Below are 16,232 nucleotides of genomic sequence, written 5' to 3' on the forward strand. Positions count from 1 at the left end.
AATATAAAAATAAGAAATAGTTAATGGTTAGTTTTAAAAAGTTAGTGAAATGATTATCAAATAAACAATATTTATTATTTAAAAGAGAAAATGGTAAACTAGTGGAATAAATAATAAGTAAATAAATATAAAAAATTAAATATTTTAAAAGTATCCTCAAGTTTTGGTGTGTGATTTAACAACTTTTATTTATTTAAAATGCTTAGGGTGTTCTAATGGATTTTGATTTGTTGGGATACAGCAGAATTACTAACGGTGGTAGAGTCAGATTTTGCACATTATCATTGGATTGAATCTAATCGATTGAATTAATTCACGTTGGTATTGTATGCGTAATTCAATTGTCCTAGTTTTTTAGTTTTAAATACTCCTATGGTTTATCTGTGAGCTTCTGTTTGTCTTGGCATATCTTATGCCATTCTTTTTTTTTAGTTCATTAAAGCTTTTTGCCTTTTCCCAAAAAAAATAAAACAACTTTTTATTTGTAAGATTTTTCAGTGTAATTGTTGATTTAAAAATAATTTTGGAAGTGGTCCACTTGCATGGTCACTGAGTAACGAGGTGATTGTGCTCCACCTCAATGATGAATACATTACGGTACACACAAGTTGTCACCATTACAAAATAGATTCCTTCCTTATTGAGTTGAACCTACTTCATATTAGAATAGTATATCCAGGGAACCCGAAATGGTGAAAAAATGTATTTTTATTAAGTTATTAAATCGATTAAATTAAATTATTAATATAATTATAAATATAATTCTCTTCACAGAACCCAATCATCACTCTCAACAATGGCTGCTTTACAGCTTCTACTCAAGAGATCAGCTAAGCCTAACCGTTCCGATTTTCTCGCATGTAGACCTTTCTCTTCTCTCGGATTCTCCTCCTCCGCCGCCGTTACCGCCACGCAAAACATCACTACTCCACCGCAGATTCCGCCGTTCGATCACCAGCCTCATCCCTATACAGGACCAACCGCCGATCAAGTATTCGCTAAGCGCAAAACGTTCCTCGGTCCTTCTTTATTCCACTACTATCAGAAACCAGTCAGTTTCTATAATCATCCTCATCACTGTTTCTTTTCATATATTTAATTTACTTTATTTTTATTTATGCATAGAAGAAATTAATGGATTATGTTTGATTTGAATTTGGATAATGTGTGTAGCTGAATATTGTGGAGGGGAAGATGCAATATCTGTATGATGAGAGTGGAAGGCGATACCTTGATGCTTTTGCTGGGATAGTTACTGTTTCTTGTGGACATTGTCATCCTGAAATTTTGAATGCTATCTTTGAGCAGAGTAAACTTTTACAGCATGCAACTACTATTTATCTACACCACACTATAGCCGAGTTTGCCGAAGCCTTGGCAGCCAAAATGCCTGGAAATCTTAAAGTCAGTGAATCTTATCTTACTATTAGTTTTGTTATGTAGTAGTAATAATAATGAATGATGATGATGATATGATTTCATGGTGCTTCTTGTTTCTAAATCTCATGATTTTATTGGAGAAACATGGTGTTCAATTTTATAATGTGTTAGGTTTTCATTTGATGATGAAGGTAATTGAGAACTTTTGAATTGCAGGTTGTTTATTTTGTAAATTCTGGTTCTGAAGCAAATGAATTGGCAATGCTGATGGCTAGGCTGTATACTGGTAATCTTGGTATGATTTCTTTAAGGAATGCATATCATGGAGGAAGTTCTAGTACAATAGGTCTCACCGCTCTTAACACTTGGAAATATCCAATACCAGAGGTTTGTTGCTCTCTTCATATTTCATTATAATACTTCAATCATGGTTTTAAATTGTGGTTGCGGCTCTTGCGATGCAGATTGCGGTCGTTGTGGCGTGAATTTATTTTTTTATGAACATAAAATGTTATACTCTATTATTTATTTTATGTTTCACCGTTTCCCCTTTAAATTTTCATATATATCTCATTAACAATTAGTCATCACTTTGAATATCTCTAATCCTTTTAAAACATACCTTAAATCTATGATATAAATAGAAAGGTAGGTAGGCCAAGTAATTTTTGCGAGCAATACATCATCTGATGTGGTCCATTGCGGTGTTATGATGTGTCCGTTGCGGTGCTATGATGTGTCCGTTGCGGAGTTATGATGCGTCCATTGGGGTGTTATGATGTGTCCGTTGCGGTGTTATGATGCGTCCGTTGCAGTGTTATGATGCGTCCGTTGCGGTGTTATGATGTGGCCGTTCCGGTGTTACGATGCGGTTTTTACTGTGATTTATGATCACACTGCAATTGCGGCTTGATGCAGATGTAGACACTACCGCAACCGCAATTGCGGCTTGATGCGGATGTGGACACTACCGCAACCACAATATTACGGCCGCATCACGTAATGCGGTCTGCAATTTAAAACCATGACTTCAATTATTCCTGTATATACCACTTTTGAATTTGAAGAAAAGTTAAAGTTACAGTAAACTGGATATGTTTATTTAGCCTACTATGTTTTTCCCTCAATATAGTGATTGCAGACCTGCAGCTATTCATGATCCATTTCCTTGTCAACCTGTTTTACTCACTTGAAGACTGAGATCAAGATTTGAAAAATAAATTTATAGTGTGCTTTTTGTATAAGCAAAATTGACTCTCATTTAGTTTGTTTGTCTAGTATAATCATAGATATTGTGCAAACTTGATGTCTCTAACATTGAAAATTTTCAAATCTGTTTCATTATTCATTTTCATTGTTTGATTTTTTGATGCAGAAATAACAAACAATGAGTTGTATTTGCAACTGCTTATTCTAAGATAATCTGGTTTAGTAATACAGTTGTGAGTATTCACTTTTCTGTTATAGATAGTACAATGTAATTATGCTTGACATCATTTTTAACCTTTTAGGGTGAAATTCATCATGTAATGAACCCAGATCCATACCGCGGACTCTTTGGCGCAGATGTTAATAGTTATGCCAGAGATGTCCAAGACCATATTGATTATGGAACTTCTGGAAAAGTTGCTGGATTTATAGCTGAAACAATTCAGGTATGTATAGTTTATCATGTTCAGTATTTAAATTAATGGCAATTAGATTAGCCTACCTTTTTATTTACTTTTTCAACATGACTTATTCTAGGGAGTTGGAGGAGCTGTTGAACTGGTACCTGGGTATTTAAAACATGTCTATCAAATTGTACGCAAGGCCGGTGGTGTCTGCATTGCAGATGAAGTGCAAACTGGGTTTGGCCGCACAGGAAGCCATTATTGGGGATTTGAGACACAGGGTGTTATTCCTGATATAGTTACAATGGCAAAGGTATTCATGAAATTCTTATATTTTCATTAATTAATTCCTGAAACCTTGGCATGCATGTACATCTTTTAAGCTTCATTTCATGTTTTTACTTATGTTTTTTTATAGATCAAGATTTTTCGTTCTGCTGTCTTTTAATTATAGTATACTATTTTTATTTGTGCTATATTTTCATTATGGGATTAGAATATATTTTCTTCCAGATTTTTATCTTTCATATATTTTGCAGTTACTCCATTGTATCTCATGTTAATCTGTATTAGGGTATTGGCAACGGTTTGCCATTAGGAGCCGTTGTTACAACGCCAGAAATAGCAAGTGTGATGGCCCAGAAGATTCAATTTAACACTTTTGGTGGAAACCCTGTATGTTCTGCCGGGGGTCTTGCAGTGCTCAAGGTTCTGGATAACGAGAAGCGTCAGGCTCATTGCGCTGATGTTGGTTCTCACTTGCTTGAACGTTTGAGATCACTTCAACAACGACATGACAGTAAGCCATTTTTTAATATAGCATCTTCTGAATGGTTAATTTTGCAATATAGATTTTATGGCATGTTTGCACTTTCGAGCCATCTATGTAAATGCCTTATTAGGTTAAGGGATCTCCATTGCATGATTTGAGCCTGGTTTATTGATCTATTATAGTTAAGCATGTAGCTGCATCATATGTATTTACACAAAAGACTGTTTCTCCGGTTGCTGCAATTTTGTTGATTATTCTCATAGCTATTATTATATAATGTGACAGTCATTGGTGATGTGAGGGGAAGAGGCTTAATGCTTGGGGTAGAGCTTGTTACCGATCGAACAAATAAAACACCTGCAAAGGCTGAAACTGCTGTCTTGTTCGAAAAACTTAGAGGTGAGACAATAATCATTTCATCATGTATATGAAGCCATCCTTTTCAATATATGCACCAAATAAATAGTCTAACCATTTACTTGCATATGGATTGAAGAACTTGGTATTCTAGTTGGGAAAGGAGGACTGCATGGAAATGTTTTCAGGATTAAGCCACCAATGTGTTTCACTAAAGATGACGCAGGTATAATTCCGTCCTGAGATGCAAGTTCCAGATTTTATATTGAAGCCTCTAATCTAGCCAAAGTATTATTCCACTGACCATTCTCTTTGCTTGTAGATTTTGTTGTGGACGCCTTGGACTACTCTATATCGAAGTTGTGAAATGATTATGCATCCTGCTAGCATCAAATAAAAAAATCCTTGATAAAGGAGGCAAATTGCTAGAAGGCAGCATCAATTGTAAACACATATATGCTCACAAAGTGTTACGACCACTGATGAAATGTTCATCTGTTGGGAAGAGGGGGTTTTCATTTTTAGTTGGTACATTATTTATGAGTTGAACGTGAACTAGTGTGTATAATTTGAGTTTTATGACATCAAAAATCTGCAATCAGTTGTAGAGTAATGTAAAATCCATATTCTCTTATTTTGTTATATTTAAATCGTGATTGTTTGTTTAAGATCGATGGCTCAAATTTGAAGCTCAAAAATTATATTTTAGATTCTTAACAAATTCAAAAGACATTTAGAAAAAAATGACATTGTTGAGGTCTCTAGAGCATGATAAAGAAACTTGTCTAGGAAGAAACACTTGATTCTTGTTCAAAACACCTAGCTTTACCATTAAGTTATACACATTTTACATTATGAATATCAATAGACTCACCATAATCACCTATCATAAATCGGCAGTCATATTTACAACTTCATAAGGCACATCCTTGCCAACAACCATTGGACATGGTTTTGAATGTAGACACTTGATAAGTTGGGTCATAATCATGACCATGGTGTCAAAATTACAAGTTTATTCTATCTCTTGCTTGAAGACTAAGCAGGATCGCGAGGTCGATCGGCCCAAAGTTTGCTCAAATTCCTTAGGCGTTGAAAATATTCACCCAAAGCAAGCAACCATCGAGCTGTTTGACGTATGGAAAGTATTCGACACATCTGTTGCAAGGTTTCCTGTCGTAGATGATCGGCCTGTTTGACAATATTAGACTTGAGTTCAAATTTCTATAACCCTAGTCTAACCTACAAATTGAAGTATATAATATATACATTACCTGGTTCACAAAGCTAGCTAGAGCTTCCAACCTCTCTATTGCAGTAGCCATCTGCGGAATGTAAATTCCTTCGACGAAGTTTCCTGCTGCAACTGTGTCAACAAGCATTCCCTGGAGTTTCTCCATACCTTTTGAGAGAGCATCTTCTGCTTGCTGGCATGACTTCTCAAGATTATATGCATCAAACCGTTGCTCCTCCGTCAATGGTTCAATCAAAGGCACCAGAACCTGTAACTCTCATCAAAACATACATTATGCCATAACAGAAATATGAAAACCAACATAACCCTAAGTTGATCAAAGTAAGCATTACCTTTAGAAGTTCAGAGGGGCGAAAACCTCCAATCCACAAGAAAAACCCTTCAGCCGTTGTTTTCCACATGCCGGTGATAACATAGAAAACATCTACTTTTGCAGCATCAGATTTCATGCAAAAGAGTTTGAAATAGTGGTTCATGATGCCATTTACAAGTTCCCCAATCTGTATGTCACTGATATGAGCACTTAAAGCACTTTTCAATTCCAAAATTTGTCTGTTTTGCTCTTCCACCCAGTGTTCATACTCCATCTTAAAAGTTGCTATTTCTGTAAATTAGGCGTATTTAGATTCCAAAAATTAGTTTTTAGAAATGAGTTAATTTACCAAACACTCAGCTATCAATCATCAGCTATAAACTATCAATTATCAGTCATCAACTATCAGTTATCTTATCAGCTATTAGCTATTTTTATGAAACATACCTCAAGTATATCTTAAAGCTAGTAGACAAATCAATTCAAAGAAACAGAATTTAATAAAAAAACCTGAGTTTGCAGAACCAGCAAAACCAGAATGATTAGAATCCAACCCACCACCTATATACAATCCCTGCAATTTTGTTTCATCGAGAGATTGATCGACAAAAGAGGGTGAGAAAAACTAGTTAGAGGAGTGAATTAACTAAGCTTCACATTACCTGTTGTCTTGTATGATCAAGCTCTTGCTCTACCTGCAACAGCTTTAAGCGACACGATTCTAATTGTTGTATATGAGCCTGTAATAAAACGTCGCAAAATCAAATGCTTGTTTGTTTGGTACATCTCTGAATACATGAAGCTTAAAACTCCAAACCTTTTTCTTCAAACGACTCTTACGAGCAGCCTCTCGATTTTGCGCGAGACGTCTTTGCATCTGCATGTTTTCATCACCTTATAAGCATAAAAAATGCAAGCCAGACATCCAAAATTTGGAAGCAGGGGAACCTCCTAATCTGCAGTGCAAAGTGAGTCCAAAATGTTGTTCTAAAATGCTTTTCAATATCACTCAAAGTTTCTACAAAGTTGGAGACTCAAAAAATAGAATAGGACGATTCATCAATATAGTCTGAAATGGTTACCGATTGAACAAATTGTCTCCTTAATTAACAAAATTTTAAAATGATCTCTAAAATCAATTTTTTTTATCACATTATCCTAAATGGACTAATGTGATTGAAGATTTTTTATTTTCTAGAAATATCAATTTATGCATTTAGAGACAAATTGAACTTAATATTGCACATGCAGTAAGTATTTAAAGATCCCCGCATAAAAAAAAAGCTTTATATATATATATATATATATATATATATATATATATATATATATATATATATATATATGAAGTATACATAATTCAGATAGATTAATTATTTAATAAATTTAAAAAATGAATATTTAATTATGATAAATATCGGAGGAGGGTGTATAGTTTTTGCTAACTATCACCGTGATTTTGATAAACTCATTATGATATCAAATAAGTGGTATAATTAATAAGACAATCTTACCTTATTAGTAATTTTGTTACCTTCTTGCTCAAACTTGATAGATGTTCCTAATATTCCATAAGAAGCATCCTTAACAACATAAAATAATATAATTAGTACTGGAAAATAGTCCTTATTTTTCATATGCAAAAGAAGCATAAACATAAATTTGGTAAAATTTTGCACTCTAACCTGATTATTTAACTTCATATCAGCCTCCTCAATCAAAGACATGGATGCACTTAAATCACCATTAGTCTTGAAATGTTCTTCCCATATACTAAATTGATGCATAGGATCATATACACCAATATTTCTTGAGGAAACAAATTGGGAAGGCGAAGAATCCATGCTCTATAGACAAATCAAAAGTCAAACATTTTCAAAAACAAAACAAAAAATGATTACAGAACATAGGAGAAAAAAGTAGGGATCAATCATAGAAAATAGCACAACACAACCAAGTTGTTGTAATCCAATAGTACAAAAGCTGTTATGTTTTTCTGTATTGATTTGATTAGATTACCTCTTTTCTCGTACTTGGTTCTTCCTCGATTTCCTCGGAAGATAAATTTTTAAAATATAAAATATATGAGAATTATTATGAAGCTTTTTCTATTTATTTTCAACTTGGTGGTGAGTCACCATAAAAAATTACAGAAAAAAATTCTTAACGCAAACAATTATCCAATTCAATCTCTTCCAATTGCCAGCTTCTATCATGAAAAGACGAAAGATGAAAATTATAAAATATAATAAAATAAGTGGCACGACATGTTTATATTTTTATATATTAATGGTGGTGAATAAAAGAAATTATTTATAATTTGAACTTTGTGTCATTTTATAAGGTAGAAGATGTGTTTTGTGGAAATTAGAGAGGGTTTGTATTTTTATGATGTTTGTTGTGTTTGCTGACGTTGGGTCCATTTCTGCTTTGCTTGAGATGTTGTGCAATGCTTAGGAGAGTCAATGCTTTCACACCTATAAATAAATTTGATGTATTTATCTGAATAATTTGGATTTCTTAAAAAAAATTCTTCAATCATGAAGAAAAATTAAAATAACAAAACTTTTTTCGTCAAACTCCTTAGTTGCTTTAACTTTTCGATTTATTTTTAAAAAAAAATTCTCACCACCCTTCATGTCTAAACTCTCAAATAAATTCTAAAAGTGTAGGTAGAAAATTATTATGATACCAAACTTTTGGATATTGAAGATAACGGGTGCTATTTGAATCCCAAATCAGAGACAACAATGTACTAGAATGTTACATGTTTATGAAGAATATAGACAAGGATAAATGGAGATTCAAAGGAGAAGAAGAAATATTGGATTAATAATGGTTATTTATTTAATAGTGCCTCCATGACTATATATGAACAAATAGATTACAAGCCAACCAATCATTGGCAAGAGAATTTAACAAACCTGACACCTTATCGTTCTACTAAAGAAAATGACAAACTAGGAAAACAACAAAATAAGGAAAGTGACAAATGATTTGAGTCTTTGAAATTCTATAACAATACCCGTCTCTTAACAACATTTATGTCCTCATGGGTGAAAATCAGAAAATTTCTTCAACAAGTCATAGTAAAACTCCCAAGTTGCTTGATCAAGAGATAAATCTTTCCATTGAACCAAAACCTTGGTGGCTTTCATGCTTCCTCGCTCGACCATTTTTCTATCCAAAATGGTTACATGAATTCTGCCAACATGACTCAAAGGACATGAAGACGTTGAATTGGTTGAACTTGAGGATTTTGGCAAAGCTTCAATTGAGAGACATGAAAAACATCGTGGATGGCAGCAGCAGATGGGAACTGTAAATGGTAGGTAGTTGATCCAATGTGGTATTCAATCAGAAAATGACTATATACCTTAGGTAAAAGTTTGTGAAAAGCATGTGATTTCCTAGACACTTGCCTATTGGGATGGAGCTTGAGGTAAACATAGTCTCTTATAACTAAGACACGATCAATGTTGGAAATTCACCACAACCTATGAAGAATTACAATTAATCTTGATGAACAATATTATTATCACCCACACAATGACAATAAAAGAAAAGAACAATGGAGAAAGAAAAGAAAGAACGATGGAGAAAAAGAATATTGAAATTCTTGTATCAGATATGAGATGTCGAAGGTAATGTCACGACACTAATATCTGAACAATATAAATAGGATACAAGATAAAGAACAGTAATGCAAGAGACACAAGCAATTGTTAACCCAGTTCGGTGCAAACTCACATACGTCTTGGGGCTACCAAGTCAGGAAGGAAATCCACTAAACAAAATTAGTTCAAAGACTCTCAGTAAATAACTTCAAGTTACAGTCTCTTCACTTAATCTCTACCCGTGTGACTTCTACCTAAGAACTCTTAGATATGAGATCCTACTCACTCCCCCTCAATCACAACAGTGATATAAAACAAGAATTACAATAAAAAGAAGACACTCTTCAAAGACACATACTTGATCTTACTTAAAAGCTTCAATCAAGTAAACACACACTCATGCTTCAAAGCTTAGAGTGGACAAATTATAACTCAAAAATCAGTCCAATTCAATCATCTATGGATGAATGAATGGCTTACAATACACACAACCACACAAGACTAAAACCCTTATTCTCTCTCAATATTTCGTTCGTTATTTCTTGTGTATAAAACCAGGTTTCCCATGTCCTTTATATAGAAGTGTTTGGCTGGGCTTGGACATCATAAAACCCTAAAACTATTTTCCATTCATATCTTCTCATGACAGCTGATTATATCTCGTTGGAAAATAATTCAATCTGGTTGTAATTACTGATTGAGGGCGCATTCAATTATTACATCAATCACACATAGATTAGCATGAAAAACGCAATCACATAATACATAACATTCAGACTGAATGTTCTATATACAAATGTCATGACATCGGGTCTGACATCTCAGTAAAATCCTGCATATTCACATTTTAAACACCCTGCAGGTACATGTTATCTTATGTCAAGACAACACTTGTGACAACTTGTGAGCACTCTAGGTTTTACCAAAATTGCTGCCAGCACATAGAACCAACAAACTCCCCATTTGGCAAATTTTGGCTAAAACATACATCGACCATTTGTTCACAAGAGTAACAAAACACATCAACAGTTTAGCAGCAGAAGTAATAAAACACACATTTACTAGCTAAAATAGCAACTAGTAAACACATATTAAACACACAAGTGCTTCTTCTCCCCTTAGTCTGTTCAACACAGACATCTCCTTCAACAAGACCTGTAACATACATCACCCCATCTGACATCACCTTTAACATCACCTGTACTACACAGATTATCTCCAACATGCATCATCTTCAATATCATCTGTCATCTGTTTATAACATAGCTACTTTAGCTACAACTCCTTTAGCTACTTCTCCCCCTTTTTAGCCAAAAGAGACCAAAGAGACCAATGAGATAAAATAAATGTCTATTAGTCCAACAGAATGTCACATAGAATGTCATAACATATTGTTATGTGTTACATAACCACAAACAAACACATCTATATAAGCTGAGATAAAATCCAGAGAAATAAAAAAGAACCCAAAAATTACATCAAGGCATCAAAACAAGACTGCCAAAAAAACATCAGAACATCCAAAACAGCACATCATCAGAAACAGTAGGGAACAATCTTCAATAAAACTCAGTCAGAGGAGCTTGCATCTTCATCAGCTTCAGAACCAGAACTGTCACTTGATTTATCTTGAGATTCAGACCTCTCACTAGAGGTTTGGGCTTCTGTTTCCTTGGCATGTCCAACATTATCTCTATCACCTTGCTCTAAGCTTTCAATCAGAGCCTCAAAAGCTTCTTTCCTGGCTTTAGCCACCCTTATCCCAGTCTCCAATTTCTTACAAGTCTCTTTCAGTTCAGCAATCAGACCACCTTGAGAGGCTGACTTCTTCACAGCAGATGTCATGACAATGTCATTGACATGACTGCCTTCAAATAATTTGAAATGAACTGACAGGGGAGGTTTTCTTCTACTAGGAATATCACTTGTGCTCAGAATTCCAGGTTGTTGGCTCAGGATTATCCCACAAATCATTGAGGGAAAAGCGATGGGCAACTTCACTGCATTTGTAGAAGCATGTTTGACAATTTGTTCAAACATGAATCTACCACAATCAAAATTAAGCTTGGTTCCAATAGAAAATATGAGCCTTCCAAGAGCATTTGAGATTGTAGATATGTGATTGGTTAGTACCCAGTTTGCTGACCCTATCTTGTGCAAGATAGCATATTTCACAGTTAGCTTTTCAGCAGGAAGATGCTTCTTGCTAGGCCACTCCTTGACCTGTCTAGCAGTTATTTCCCTACAGACCTCATTGTCTGTGGTCTCTAGTTCACAAGCACCTTTTGTTCCTCTTCCTAGGAACTTATTAATCACAGTTGGAGAAAACTTGACACACTTTCCTCTAACAAACACCTTACAAAACTCTTTGTTGTTTTTATCAGCAATGTCCTTAGGGATGTTCACTACAAATTCTTTAACAAGATCTTCAAAACACTGAGATAACCCAATAACTGTTTTCATTAATCCAACAGATTTAATCAGGTCCATGACCTCCTTAACCTCCACAACATCCTTGCCCAGTTCTCTCTCCATAGCCACTCTCCTTTGGATTACAAACTTCCACTTTGTTGCTCCATCCTCAAGATGGAAGGAAATATTATCCAAGTGAACATCAACAACTTTTGCAGGGGATTTTCTAACAGTTGACCTTTTGACAAGAGAGATGTCAGGGACATCTTCTTCAACATATTCATCTGAGTCAGAACTTTCTCTTACTTTTCTCTTCTTCACCTTCACTTTACTCCAAGTCTTTGAGGGGCCTACAGTAGTAGCCTTCTTAGCAGTTTTGGCTGTCAACATCTCAGCCATAGACCTACCCTTTCTGGTCTTCATCCTCTTAGCAACACTTGGCTTCAAGTGATGAAGCAAGCTATCATCTTCATCATCCGAGCTCTCATCTTCCAGGTCAATCACCTTCTTAGCAGAGTCATGCTTCTTAGACTGAGAAGCATCTACAGATTTCTTACTGGGCAAGGTTTGCCCTAAAGAGCACAATCCTTCAGCAACTATATCTTTTTCAGACCTAGATGAATCATCATCTTTCTCATTGTGAGGTCCAACCTCAGGAGAGGGGTCCCTTCTAGATAGAGGAGTAGAAACTCCCTTTACAGAGTGTCCTTCATTAAGGATCCTCGTGACAAGATTTCTAATGACACGATTAGTATGATGCATGTCATCCTTAGAGCTAGGGTTATTATAACTGTTACCTTGAGTATGGCCTGCAATGGAGGATGAACCAGGAGTGTCGCCTGGGATGACTGACAGGGGAATCACTTCCAAAATGTCTTCATTAAGAAAGTCCATAGAGGGCGTTATAGCTTTGTGCGCAGGTTTGGTGTTTTTGGAACCAGATGGTGAAGGATGTTGTGACATCTTATTGTTCTTGTGGAAATATTTTTGTTGCCCTAGCAGATAAGGTTGATGAAGTTGAAGGAAGGTGGAAATTTTTGAGCAGAGGTTGCGTGTGAAAATGCTATAGATGGGAGTTCCAATACTAGGTGATGATTTACCATAAATGGGGCACTTTCTTTTAAGTGGGCAGACAATATTTTTATTACCTTTTCCACTCCAAATTAATTGCTATAAATTCTCATAGATACAAATCCCTAATTTCCCTCTTAGACATTCAAATTGATTAGCATCCAAAGCCTTTGTAAATATATCAGCTAATTGCATTTCAATAGTAACATGCTTCAGGGCTATGATTTTCTCTTCCACTAGTTCTCTAATAAAATGATGACGAGTATCAATATGTTTTGTCCTGCTGTGCTGAATAGGATTCTTAGAAATATTTATAGCACTCAGGTTGTCATAGTACAATGTCATGACATCTTGCGTGACATTGTATTCAGTCAACATCTGTTTCATCCAAACCAGTTGAGAACAACTACTTCCAGCTGCTATGTATTCAGCTTCAGCAGTGGACAGAGACACACAATTTTGTTTCTTACTAAACCATGATATTAAGTTGTTCCCCAAGAAGAAACATCCTCCTGATGTGCTTTTCCTATCATCAGTACTTCCAGCCCAGTCAGCATCACAGTATCCAGTCAGCATAGATCCAGATCCATGAGTATACAACATCCCATAGTCACTGGTGCCATTGACATATTTCAGTATCCTTTTCACTTGGTTTATGTGACTGACTTTTGGTTCAGCTTGATATCTAGCACAAACACCTATAGCAAAAGCAATGTCAGGTCTGCTTGCTGTGAGATATAGCAGACTTCCTATCATGCTTCTGTAGAGACTTTGATCTACACTAACACCATTTTCATCTTTGGAGACTTTCAGATGTGTAGGAGCAGGTGTCCTTTTATGACTTGCATTCTCCATGCCAAACTTCTTAACAATGTTTTTGGCATATTTTCTTTGAGATAGAAAGATAGAATCTTCCATCTGCTTGACTTGTAGCCCAAGAAAATAGGTCAGCTCTCCAACAAGGCTCATTTCAAATTCAGACTGCATTTGTTTAACAAAATGTTCGACCATCTGATCTGACATCCCACCAAACACACTATCATCCACATATATTTGAGCCACCATGAGATTTCCTCCTTCATTCTTAACAAATAGGGTCTTGTCAATGCCTCCCTTCCCGTATCCATTGTTAATGAGGAACACTGTGAGTCTATCATACCAAGCCCTAGGAACTTGTTTTAAACCATAGAGGGCTTTCCTCAACTTATACACATGCTTTGGAAGATTTGGATCTGTAAACCCTTTAGGTTGTTCAACATACACTTCCTCATTTAAGTAGCCATTCAAGAAGGCACTTTTTACATCCATTTAGAATAGTTTAAACTTCAGAATACATGCCACTCCAAGCAATAGTCTAATGGACTCAAGGCAAGCTACAGGGGCTAATGTTTCATCAAAGTCAACTCCTTCAACTTGAGTGTATCCTTGTGCTACTAATCTAGCTTTATTTTTAGTAACCACCCCTTGTTCATCAAATTTATTCTTGTACACCCACTTTGTTCCAATGACATTTATTCCTTCAGGTCTTTGAACCAGTTCCCATACTTCATTTCTCTTGAATTGGCCTAACTCTTCCTGCATGGCATTGATCCAGAATTCATCAGTCAAGGCTTCCTTGACATTCCTAGGCTCAATCTTGGACACAAAACAACCATGTGAGATCACTTCCCTTGTTCTAGTTGTGACCCCTTTATTTGGGTCTCCTATAATGAGATCTTTAGGATGATCCTTCTGAATTCTGATAGAGGGTCCCTTATTAATTTTGTCAGCTTTAGGTTCAACTTGAGTGAGTTCACTCTCATTACTTTTGTCTGGGAAATCAGTTGCGGGATCATTTAGGGATGTCTCAACATCGTCTGTGACATCAGTTTGTTGATCATCAACCATAACATTGATAGATTCCATCATTACTTTTGTTCTGGAATTAAAGACTCTAAATGCCCTGTTGTTTGTTGAGTAGCCCATAAATATTCCTTCACCACTCTTGGGATCCATCTTCCTTCTTTGTTCACGGTCAGTCAAGATATAACATTTACTACCAAACACATGGAAGTATTTGACTGTAGGTCTTCTCCCTTTCCAGACTTCATATAAGGTAGTAGGAGTCCCTTTCTTCAAGGTTACTCTGTTGTGAACATAACAGGCTGTGTTCATAGCTTCAGCCCAGAAGTGGTAGGGCAATTTATTAGCATGAATCATAGCTCTGGATGATTCTTGGAGAGTTCTATTTTTCCTTTCTACCACACCATTTTGCTGAGGAGTAATGGGAGATGAGAACACATGACTAATTCCCTCTGATGCACAGAATCCAGCAAATTTGTTGTTCTCAAATTCTTTCCCATGATCACTTCTTATTCTGATAACTTGACTTTCTTTTTCTCTTTGAAGTTTTAGACAAAGATCTTTGAAGACTTCAAATACATCAGATTTTTCTCTTATAAATTTGACCCAGGTGTAAATGGAGAAGTCATCCACCACCACATAAGCATAGTTTTTCCCACCAAGAATTTTGACCTGCATGGGTCCCATCAAGTCCATGTGGAGAAGTTCCAGCACTCTGGAAGTGGTGTCATGTCTGAGCTTCTGATGTGACATCTTTGTCTGTTTTCCAATCTGACATTCCCCACAAACTATTCCTTCATCAATCTTCAAGTTTGGAATTCCTCTGACAGCTTCAACAAATATAATCCTCTTCATTCCTTTAAGGTGCAGATGGCCCAATTTTTGATGCCATTTCTTCACTTCTTCTTCTTTGGCTAGAGTACACATTGAAGAATAACCAGTTTCTTGAGAACTCCACATGTAGCAGTTGTCCTTAGACCTGACTCCTTTTATGACCACTTCATTTTCTTTATTAGTAATCAGACATTCAGTTTTTGTGAAGTTTACAGTTTGACCTTGGTCACATAGTTGACTGATGCTTATTAGGTTTGCAGTCAGTCCTTTAACAAGTAGGACATTGTCAAGGTTAGGGACTCCAGGGCAGTTTAGCTTTTCAATTCCCTTGATTTCACCCTTTGCTCCATCACCAAAGGTTACATAGCTGGTGGCATGAGGATGAAGGCCAGTTAACAGGGTTTTGTTTCCAGTCATGTGTCTGGAGCATCCACTGCCAAAATACCAGTCTTCTTTGGCTGAAACTCTAAAGGAGGTGTGAGTTATTAGGTTAGTAACACCAGTCCTAGGAACCCATTGTTTTCTGTTGACAGTGATGTGATGTTTGTGTCTAGGTTGATGATGAGAAGGACTAGGATAGCCATACAGTTTAAAGCAGAATGGTTTTATGTGACCAAATTTTCCACAGTAATGACATCTCCATCTTTGGTGTTTTCCTTTTTGATGTCTTCCCTTATGATGTTGTGACACATGCTGCTACATCTTTGGTTTTCTACTAGTGTAACTACCCTTAGGTTTGGATTCATTGAACCCAAGGCCAGACTTG

General features: G+C 35.8%; 2 protein-coding genes across 5 annotated transcripts; one reads left to right on the top strand and one right to left on the bottom strand.

Moving 5' to 3' along the window:
- Positions 1–513: 513 nt before the first annotated feature.
- On the top strand, positions 514–4,790 carry LOC127107299 (alanine--glyoxylate aminotransferase 2 homolog 1, mitochondrial). Of its 2 annotated transcripts, none has more exons than XM_051044595.1 (10): positions 514–597; positions 775–1,051; positions 1,174–1,404; positions 1,597–1,767; positions 2,892–3,035; positions 3,127–3,306; positions 3,567–3,792; positions 4,051–4,164; positions 4,262–4,348; positions 4,445–4,790. In XM_051044595.1, exons 1-10 carry the CDS (start codon positions 581–583, stop codon positions 4,486–4,488), a joined length of 1,491 nt encoding a protein of 496 aa, XP_050900552.1. In that variant the 5' UTR covers positions 514–580; the 3' UTR covers positions 4,489–4,790. The 2 variants fall into 2 exon arrangements, with proteins under 2 accessions (XP_050900552.1, XP_050900553.1); XM_051044596.1 differs by having other exon boundaries at positions 569–702.
- Positions 4,791–4,925: 135 nt separating this feature from the next.
- On the bottom strand, positions 4,926–8,133 carry LOC127107300 (transcription factor TGA4). Of its 3 annotated transcripts, XM_051044597.1 has the most exons (9): positions 7,710–8,133; positions 7,376–7,537; positions 7,205–7,273; positions 6,508–6,567; positions 6,353–6,430; positions 6,201–6,264; positions 5,710–5,981; positions 5,397–5,624; positions 4,926–5,313 (listed from the first exon to the last, which is right to left on the bottom strand). In XM_051044597.1, exons 2-9 carry the CDS (start codon positions 7,532–7,534, stop codon positions 5,161–5,163), a joined length of 1,083 nt encoding a protein of 360 aa, XP_050900554.1. In that variant the 5' UTR covers positions 7,535–7,537; positions 7,710–8,133; the 3' UTR covers positions 4,926–5,160. The 3 variants fall into 3 exon arrangements, with proteins under 3 accessions (XP_050900554.1, XP_050900555.1, XP_050900556.1); XM_051044598.1 differs by lacking the exon at positions 7,710–8,133 and having other exon boundaries at positions 6,508–6,646; positions 7,376–7,454; XM_051044599.1 differs by lacking the exons at positions 7,376–7,537; positions 7,710–8,133 and having other exon boundaries at positions 6,508–6,646; positions 7,225–7,243.
- Between the last annotated feature and the right edge of the window lie 8,099 nt (positions 8,134–16,232).

The sequence above is a fragment of the Lathyrus oleraceus genome, chromosome 7, assembly GCF_024323335.1.
Source record: "Lathyrus oleraceus cultivar Zhongwan6 chromosome 7, CAAS_Psat_ZW6_1.0, whole genome shotgun sequence".
NCBI classification, from domain to species: Eukaryota; Viridiplantae; Streptophyta; class Magnoliopsida; order Fabales; family Fabaceae; genus Lathyrus; species Lathyrus oleraceus.

Bases quoted from the DNA above. Each gene is read 5' to 3' on its own strand.
- LOC127107299 (XM_051044595.1), top strand. The intron at 1,052-1,173 runs GTCAGTTTCTAT...TAATGTGTGTAG, and splicing joins TCCACTACTATCAGAAACCA to CTGAATATTGTGGAGGGGAA. The intron at 4,165-4,261 runs GTGAGACAATAA...TATGGATTGAAG, and splicing joins CTTGTTCGAAAAACTTAGAG to AACTTGGTATTCTAGTTGGG.
- LOC127107300 (XM_051044597.1), bottom strand. From the start codon at position 7,534: ATGGATTCTTCGCCTTCCCAATTTGTTTCCTCAAGAAATATTGGTGTA. The intron at 5,625-5,709 runs GTAATGCTTACT...TGAGAGTTACAG, and splicing joins GCCCCTCTGAACTTCTAAAG to GTTCTGGTGCCTTTGATTGA. The intron at 5,314-5,396 runs GTAATGTATATA...ATTGTCAAACAG, and splicing joins TAGCTAGCTTTGTGAACCAG to GCCGATCATCTACGACAGGA.